At 46.2% G+C, this 9,009-nt stretch overlaps 1 protein-coding gene and 1 long non-coding RNA gene across 2 annotated transcripts; both read left to right on the top strand.

Moving 5' to 3' along the window:
• Positions 1–1,361: 1,361 nt before the first annotated feature.
• Positions 1,362–3,836, top strand: LOC115896978. Its single transcript, XM_030929358.1, has 2 exons — positions 1,362–3,336; positions 3,711–3,836. Exon 1 carries the CDS (start codon positions 2,031–2,033, stop codon positions 2,916–2,918), a length of 888 nt encoding a protein of 295 aa, XP_030785218.1. The 5' UTR covers positions 1,362–2,030; the 3' UTR covers positions 2,919–3,336; positions 3,711–3,836.
• Positions 3,837–6,185: 2,349 nt separating this feature from the next.
• LOC115896957 lies at positions 6,186–8,754 on the top strand. Its single transcript, XR_004056909.1, has 3 exons — positions 6,186–6,618; positions 6,965–7,037; positions 8,485–8,754. It is a non-coding gene; the product is annotated as an uncharacterized LOC115896957 (long non-coding RNA).
• The last annotated feature ends 255 nt before the right edge of the window (positions 8,755–9,009 follow it).

Genomic DNA, 9,009 nt, shown 5'->3' with positions numbered 1-9,009 from the left:
TTAATGGAAGCCTTTAGACAGTATACCCCCATAGACCCAGAGGCCCCAGGAAGTCAGGCAGCTATTGTAATGTCTTTTGTATCAGGCAGCCTCAGATATTAAAAAGAAACTCCAGAAATTAGAAAACTTAGAGGGAAAACAGATACAGGACCTCCTCCAGATAGCCCAGCGAGTTTACAATAATAGAGATACTCCAGAAGAAAAGCAATTTAAGGCCACCGAAAAAATGACCAAGGTCCTGGCAGCAGTAGTACAGAAAGAGCATCTACAGCCAGAGAACACTCAACCTAGGCAGTGCCCCAGACATGATAATCTGAGCAAAGACCAATGCGCCTACTGTAAGGAAGTGGGCCACTGGGTAAGAAACTGCCCTAAGAAGAAACAACGAGGACAGGGACCCCCTAGGTCTACACCCGTACTAGTCACTCAAGACGAAGACTAGGGAAGACGGGGTTCGGTCCCCCTCCCCGAACCTAGGGTAACTCTGCAAGTGGAGGGGTCCCCAGTCCAGTTCTTGGTCGATACGGGAACACAGCATTCGGTCCTAGTTAAAACTAATGGAAAATTATCCACCAAGTCCTCATGGGTACAAGGGGCCACAGGAATTAAGAAGTACCCCTGGACGACACAAAGAACAGTAAACCTTGGAGCCAGGAATGTAACCCATTCTTTCCTGGTCATCCCTGAGAGCCCCTGCCCCATTAGGGAGAGACCTGCTGACTAAAATGGGAGCACAGATCCATTTCCTCCCTGAGGGGCCCATCGTGACCAATTCCCAAAATCAGCCCGTGCCCATCCTGACTATAACCCTAGAAGATGAGTACCGGCTCCACCAAGAGCAAGTGACCCCTGACCAGGACATAGCAACCTGGCTCCAGCAATATCCAGGAGCTTGGGCAGAGACAGGGGGCTTAGGACTAGCGAAACACCGTCCGGCCTTGTTTGTCGAACTCAAGCCTGGGACAGATCCTGTTCGGGTACGGCAGTACCCAATGCCCCTAGAGGCCAAAGTAGAAATTACTCCCCACATCCGTCGGCTCCTCGACCAAGGGGTCCTTCGGCCCTGTCATTCACCCTGGAATACTCCCTTGTTGCTGGTACGGAAACCTAATAGCGGGGAGTACAGACCTGTACAAGACTTAAGAGAAGTCAATAAGAGGGTTATGGACATACATCCAACTGTGCCCAACCCGTATACCCTCCTGAGTACTCTAAACCCCAAACACCAATGGTACACTGTTTTAGATTTGAAAGATGCCTTCTTCAGTTTGCCTTTAGCCCCTCAGAGCCAAAAGCTCTTCGCCTTCGAGTGGACTGACCCTGAAAGGGGCATAAGTGGCCAACCGACATGGACCAGACTGCCTCAGGGATTCAAAAACTCTCCCACCGTGTTCGATGAGGCCCTCCATGAAGACCTGGGTGAGTACCGATGCAAACACCCTGAAATAACTTTACTACAGTATGTTGATGACCTCCTGATTGCAGCCGAGACCCAAGAAGCTTGCCTCCAAGGGACCAAGGGTCTCTTACAAGCTTTAGGAAATCTAGGATACCGGGCCTCAGCAAAGAAAGCTCAAATCTGTAAACCAGAAGGAACATATCTGGGGTACCTGCTAAAAGGAGGGCGGCGCTGGTTAACAGATGCCCGGAAGCAAACTGTTCTGCAGATCCCCAGGCCACAGTCCACCCGACAAGTAAGGGAATTCCTGGGGTCAGCAGGATTTTGTAGACTATGGATACCTGGGTTCGCGGAGCTGGCTAAACCCTTATATCAGGCAACCCGGGGACAGCAGCCATTTAATTGGACAGAAGAAGCCGAGACGGCTTTCCAACAGATCAAAACCGCCTTATTCTCTGCACCTGCACTGGGACTACCTGACGTCACTAAGCCCTTCCACTTATATGTGGACGAGAGCAAGGGTGTCGCCAAGGCGGTGCTAACTCAGAACTTAGGCCCCTGGCGGAGGCCAGTTGCCTACCTGTCAAAGAAATTAGACCCAGTGGCTACCGGGTGGCCCCCTTGTCTCCGAATGATTGCAGCCACGGCCCTGATGGTACAAGATGCTGACAAACTTGTCCTGGGTCAAGAATTACGGGTCGGTACCCCACATGCCATCGAGGGTGTACTCAAACAGCCACCTAATCAGTGGATAAGTAACGCCCGGCTCACCCACTACCAAGGACTACTACTAAACCCTCTCAGGATAACTTTCCTGTCCCCAACCACCTTAAACCCAGCCTCGCTGCTGCCTAACCCGGACCTGGATGCCCCGCTCCATGATTGCACTGAGATACTAGCTCAGGTGCACGGAGTTCGAGAAGACCTGCAGGACCGCCCACTTCCTGATGCAGACCTCGTCTGGTTCACTGATGGAAGCAGCTTCATTCACCAAGGCCAGAGGTACGCTGGAGCAGCAGTGACTTCAGAGACTGAGGTAATCTGGGCGGAACCCTTGCCCCCGGGGACATCGGCCCAAAAGGCCGAACTGATAGCGCTCACCCAAGCCCTTACCCTAGGGGCAGGGAAGAAACTGACAGTATATACAGACAGCCGATACGCTTTTGCTACGGCGCACATACATGGGGCCATTTATAGGGAGCGAGGGTTACTAACGGCTGAAGGAAAAGAGGTAAAAAATAAGCAAGAGATCCTAGCCCTGTTAACAGCCCTATGGGAACCAGAAAAGTTGGCTATTGTACATTGCCCAGGGCATCAGAAACCAACCACTCCAATTGCTCAAGGCAACTTTCTGGCAGACCAAACTGCAAGGAGTGTGGCAAAGGCTTCCAGTCAACTCCTTGCACTCCAGCTCCCTGATCCGGGCCCCCGGGACCTGCCATATCTCCCTGATTATCCAGAACAGGATCTCCAGTGGATTGACAAACTTCCCCTGAAACAGATCCAGAATGGGTGGTAGACTGATACTAATGACCAAACCATCCTACCAGAAAAATTAGGATAACAAGTGTTAGAACACATCCACCGAACCACCCACCTGGGGCACGTGCCCGGCGGATGATAGACCTGATCAGACGCTCCAAGCTCAAAATCAGACATATAGCCGAGACGGCCAGCAGCATCGTGACCAATTGCAAAGTCTGCCAGCTTAACAACGCCTACCCTCAAACCCAGGCTGCAACGGGAACAAGGCTCAGGGGAACCAGGCCCGGTATCTACTGGGAGGTAGATTTTACTGAGATAAAGCCAGGGAAGTATGGGTATCGGTACTTACTTGTCTTTGTAGATACTTTTTCAGGGTGGATTGAAGCATTCCCAACCAAGAGGGAGACTGCTCAGGTTGTAGCAAAGAAAATTCTGGAAGATATCTTTCCCAGGTATGGCTTCCCCGTCCAGATAGGGTCAGATAATGGACCAGCCTTCGTTGCTAAGGTAAGTCAGGATTTGGCTTCCATCCTTGGGGCAAATTGGAAACTACATTGCGCTTACAGGCCCCAGAGTTCAGGACAGCTAAAGAGGATGAATCGGACCTTAAAGGAGACCTTAACTAAATTGACTATGGAGACTGGCGCTAATTGGGTGGTCCTTCTCCCCTACGCTCTGTTCCGGGCCCGTAATACCCCTTACAGACTGGGCCTTACCCCTTATGAAATCATGTATGGCAGACCCCCACCCCTGGTTCCCAGCCTAAAAAATGATCTGCTCAAATCTGAAACAGAAAATGTCTCTGAACTCTTATTTTCCCTACAAGCCTTGCAGAAAATTCATCAGGAAGTCTGGCCCAAGCTGAAGGAACTATATGAGACTGGTCCCCCACCGACACCCCATCCGTACCAGCCGGGAGACTGGGTCCTGGTTAAGCGACACCGACAAGAGACCTTAGAACCCAGGTGGAAAGGACCACTCCAGGTACTCCTAACCACACCCACTGCCCTGAAAGTAGAAGGCATCGCGTCGTGGATCCACTACACCCACGTCAAACCGGTGGACCCAACCTCCGACCTTCTTGGACCACTCACGGCAGCGACTGAAGCACGAACCATGTGGACTGTGGACAGAGCTAAGAACAACCCCTTAAAACTCACCCTGCGCCGGCAGCATAGCTCACTGCAAACATGCAGTTAAGCAGTCTAACACTAGCGTTAGCTGCCCTAGTGGCCACTGGGGCAAACACAAAACCAGTTTCTAATCCCTTTGTCTGGAGATTCTGGCTTTATGAAAACCGAACCCACCCTGGGCAACCTCATAAGCCCGGGAAATTATTAGCCAGTGCTGATTGCCCCCCCTCAGGGTGCAGTGCCCCAATCTTGCTAAATTTTACTGGTTTTCAAATAGCCGAGCCAAAGGTACCAATAATATGTTTTGAGTTTGATCAGACTAAATACAATTGTAAACACTATTGGTGGCACCAAAACGCAGGCTGCCCCTACAATTACTGTAGAATGCATTCAGTCAGAGGGTGGCACAAGCGATCCGGGGGGAACTTCTACCGACAGGGTAGAGGCGGCATCTATACTTGGGTAGTTAGAGACCCTTGGAACTCCCGCTGGACCAAGCCTCAACATGGAGCTGTATACTATTCCTCTTCCTCCACGTGGCCTAGCAGTCACGTCTATCTGTGGCAGGGCCTAGTTCAAGTACTGCCCCTGGTCCATGGGAATAGCCAACGGCAGGAAGACAGACTAACACAAGAGTTACATCCTTTCTCCTGGTTAGAATTATTACGAGAAGGAGTAGAACTTGCTAACCTTACAGGACTTCATAGCTTGTCCGGTTGCTTTCTATGTGCCACCCTAGGGCGCCCACCGCTAACCGCTGTCCCTCTGCCATGGGGATCCTCTACCCAAATTAACAACCTTCAGAATCTCACAAACGTCCCCATTCTTGATGTGCCACTGTACCTGAACCCCAGTCAGAAGTTTCCCTACTGTTTTTCAGGCACCAACTCCAGCCTCTGCAACATCACTGTAACGCCCCCCAACACCAACCTGAGGGCCCCGCCGGGCATATTCTTTTGGTGTAATGGAACATTATCTAAGAATCTACCTGGTCCCTCTGTAACTAACCAACTGTGTCTTCCCATTACATTAGTTCCCCAGTTAACTCTCCTAACTGCCGGCAAGTTCCTGGGGTACACCGGTAACTGGACTAGTACTACTATTCACCCAGTCCCTAGACCAAGACCTGCACGAGCCATATTTCTCCCCCTCATTGCAGGAATCTCCCTCACATCATCCCTCATTGCGGCCGGACTGGCAGGGGGAGCCCTAGGTCACACCCTCATAGAAAATAACAAGTTGTACCAACAATTTGCTGTTGCTATGGAGTAGTCGGCTGAGTCCCTTGCCTCCCTCCAACGACAGCTTACATCCCTAGCTCAAGTAGCCTTGCAGAACCGGAGGGCCTTAGACTTGCTCACTGCTGAGAAAGGTGGTACATGTATGTTTCTGAAGGAAGATTGTTGTTTTTATATCAATGAATCAGGGCTTGTAGAGAACCAGGTCCAGCAGTTACGCAGGTTAAGCATAGAAATGAAAAAACAGCAGTTTGCCTCAGCTGCAAACCAATGGTGGAATTCCTCTATGTTTTCTCTGTTAGCCCCCTTCCTTGGACCCCTGCTAAGTCTGCTGTTTCTGCTTACCGTAGGACCTTGTGTTATAAACAAAATTTTGCGGTTTGTCAGAGAAAGGTTTGACACCGTACAGCTCATGGTCCTCAGAGCTCAATACCAAACTGTGGACACTGAAACGGAGTCAGACCTATAGGACCCAAGATTGGCTCCAGAGGTACCTGAGAGAGGGGGAAATGAAAGAACACATCACAGCCTTGAGCACATCACATCCCCCAATATGCCTCCACTTCCTGGGCCTGACACAAACACATCACAGCCTTGAGCAATGCCTCCACTTCCTGGGCCTGACACAAACACATCACAGCCTTGAGTACAACCGTTTGTGAAAGTGCAGGAACCAATAAGAAGGCTGCTAAAAGCATAACTTAACATTAACATGTAAACCAATTGTAATGCTGTAGCCTAGAGAAATGCCTTGTTCCTCTGTAACCTGACAAGTCCTGTTTCCCCCGAGCTATAAAAAGCAAGCGCACGCATTGTTCTGGGCCCTCTTGTATGTTGTAGAACGGAGGGACCAAGTTCAAACTTGCATTAAAGATCCCTGCTGCTTGGCTTTGACTCTGGACTCTGGTGGTCTTCTTCGGGGAACAACCGGTCTGGGCATAACAATATCTTTGTCTGGCTTCAGTATCAGGGTAATATTGCCCTCATAGAATAAGTTGGGAAGTGTTCCTTCCTCTTATTTTTTGGAGGTGTTAATAAAAATTTGGTATTAATTCTTCTTTAAATATTAATAGAATGCACCAGTGAAGACATATGGGTCTGGACTTTTCTTTGTGGTTATTGTTTTGATTACAAATTCAGATCACTTTACTTGTTTTAAGTCTGTTCAGATTATCTATTTCTTCTTGAGTCAGTGTTGATAATTAGTGTCTTTCTAGGAATTTGTTCATTTTATCTAAATTATAAAATGTATTATGGTACAATTTGTTTATAGTAATGCTTTCTCATCTTTTTTATTTTTTGCAGTGTTGGTGGTAATGTCCACTCTTTCAATTCAGATTCTGTCTTCGCTCATTCTTTTTTGGTCAGTCTAACTACATACTTGTCAATTCTGTTTGTGCTGTCAAATATCCAGATTTTGCTTCATTGATTTTCTCTATAGTTTTTCTGTTCCTGTTTCATCAATTCCTGCTCTATTTGCTCTTATTTTCTCCCTTCTGCTTGCTTTAGATTTTGTTTGTTCTTTTCTTCTTTTTCTAGTGTCTTAAGGGGGAAGGTTAGGTTACTGACTCTAACCAATGCTGGCAGTGGTACATGCCTATATTAAAGTGATATATGTCTACATTAAAATGGTATATGCCTAAGTTTTGATATGCTGTGTCTTCATTTTCATTTGTCTAAAGGTATTTTCTTTCTTTTCCTTTTTATAGGAGAAAAGGCCTACACGTTTATTTAAAATGTGCACAAGCCAGCCTTCAGAGTAAGGTCCAAACCCCTAATGAGGTACAGAAGCTTATATACCATCTTGAGGTTATAGAAATGACACAGTCTCAGAGCATGGGCAAAAACAGATTATGTTGGTAAATCTGGTTTTATTGGCAAGACAAGTTATAAGAGGGACAAAGGAAGAGGAAGTTGGCTAGCATAGGGGGTCTTGTTATGTAGATGAAGCCTCAGAGGCAGTAGCCCTTAGAGACAAGAGATGATAAATGTTTCTTTTCAGACTTTCAAAGGTGTCAGTCTCTCCTAGATTCAGGAAAGGCCTGGAAAAGGAAGACCTGGATGCATTAATGGAGATTCTCTACAGATGCAAATTTCTCCTCAAAAGCCAGCTTTGCAGGGCTATTTCAATCAGCTGGCCCTGTGCCAACTATTCAAAAATATGTTAAAAAAATATTTTGAGGTAAAAGATTTTGATTTCCTTCAGTCCTCACTTTGAAACTTAAAAAAAAGTTTTATATATTAAAAGCCAGCTTGTTAGCTTTGGAGAGATTTGGCTTAGAGGTTATTAGATAGAGACAGACAAAGAAGTGGAAAGATAAATTGGGATAGACAGAAAAGAACACGTTAAAATATATAATCCCGTATCTCTTTAGTCAGTCTCTTAGCCCTGAGAAGACAGCAGTTCAATTAAACAGCTATGCACCTCTCCGGAATGTAGCATTGCTGACGGGCTAGGACACTATATACGATGCAAGAAAACACATCTCCTATAGGTATTCTCTAATTTACCTTTTGATTTCTTCTTTCATCTTTAGGTCACTTAGGAATGTGTTTTTTATTTTCCATGTATCTGGGAATGTTCAGTTTGCCTTCTGTTACTGAATTCTAGTTTCATTCCATTGCAGTTGAAGTAGATACTTCGTATATTTCAGCATTTTTAAATCGTTGAGACTTATGTAAATCAAAACTAAAATTCTAACCCCCAAACAACTAAATGGACCCCTCTTCTATGGCAAGGGCATTCTAAAGTTAACCTGAAAAACTAGTTCAGGTCATGATGGGAAGGAGTCAAACATGCCTGGTTACATCCTCCTCCCTTTGGAATGCAGGCACAGCTGACTAGCATTAACATTAAAACAGACCTTAAGACTGACAAAACAAACTCTCTGTAGCAATAAGATACCAGCATGACAGATAGCAGGCCCTAAAAGAAATCAAAGTATGTTACCCCAAAATATGTTTCTGAGACATATTTTGAGGTGGTCTTGCAAAGCTGTCTCTTGTGGAAAAAATCTACATCTATAGAGAATCTCCCTCCGTTTCCAGGTCTTTTTCCTGATCCAAGAGAGAAGTAACTAAGAGTCGGGCATCTTCTTAAGTCTGATAAGAAACATTTACAGTCTATTCTCTCTAAATCCTGCTTCCTGGAGGCCTCATTTGCAAAATAAGAATATTGGTCTCCATAACCCCTTATCTTAACCCGGACACCCCATTCTATTGATTCTAGGTCTTTAGAGAAACTCTTCCAACCAATTGCCAATCAGAAAATCTTTTGAATCTACCTACAACCTGGAAGCCTCAGTTTGAGTTGTCCTGTCTTTCTGGACTGAATCAATGTATATCTTACACATACTGATGGATGCCTTCTTTCTCCTCAAAATGTATAAATCCAAGCTGGAGCTGACCCCCTGGGGCACATGATCTCAGGATCTCGTGGGGCTGTGTCATAGCCCACTGGTCACTCATATTTGGCTCAAAATAAATCTCTTCAAATATCTTACAGAGTTTGATTCTTTTTGTTGACACTTGTTTTGTAACCTATGATACAGTCTATACTGTGGAATGTTCTATATGCACTTGAGATAAATGTGTATTCTGCTGTTTTTGTGTGGAGGATTCTGCATAAGTCTGTTGGGTCTAGTTGGTTATGGTGTTGTTCAAGTGTTTCATCTCCTGATTGATCGTCTGTGTAGTTCTATTCATTATTGAAAGTGGAGTATTGATGTTTCCACCTATTACTGTAGAATTGTGC

The sequence above is a fragment of the Rhinopithecus roxellana genome, chromosome 4, assembly GCF_007565055.1.
Source record: "Rhinopithecus roxellana isolate Shanxi Qingling chromosome 4, ASM756505v1, whole genome shotgun sequence".
Lineage (NCBI taxonomy): Eukaryota > Metazoa > Chordata > Mammalia > Primates > Cercopithecidae > Rhinopithecus > Rhinopithecus roxellana.
The sequence above is the reverse complement of the archived record's forward strand: the minus strand, read 5'-3'. Positions and strand labels throughout refer to the sequence as shown.

Excerpts from the sequence above, each read along its gene's own strand:
- LOC115896978 (XM_030929358.1), top strand. The coding sequence starts at position 2,031 with ATGATTGCAGCCACGGCCCTGATGGTACAAGATGCTGACAAACTTGTC.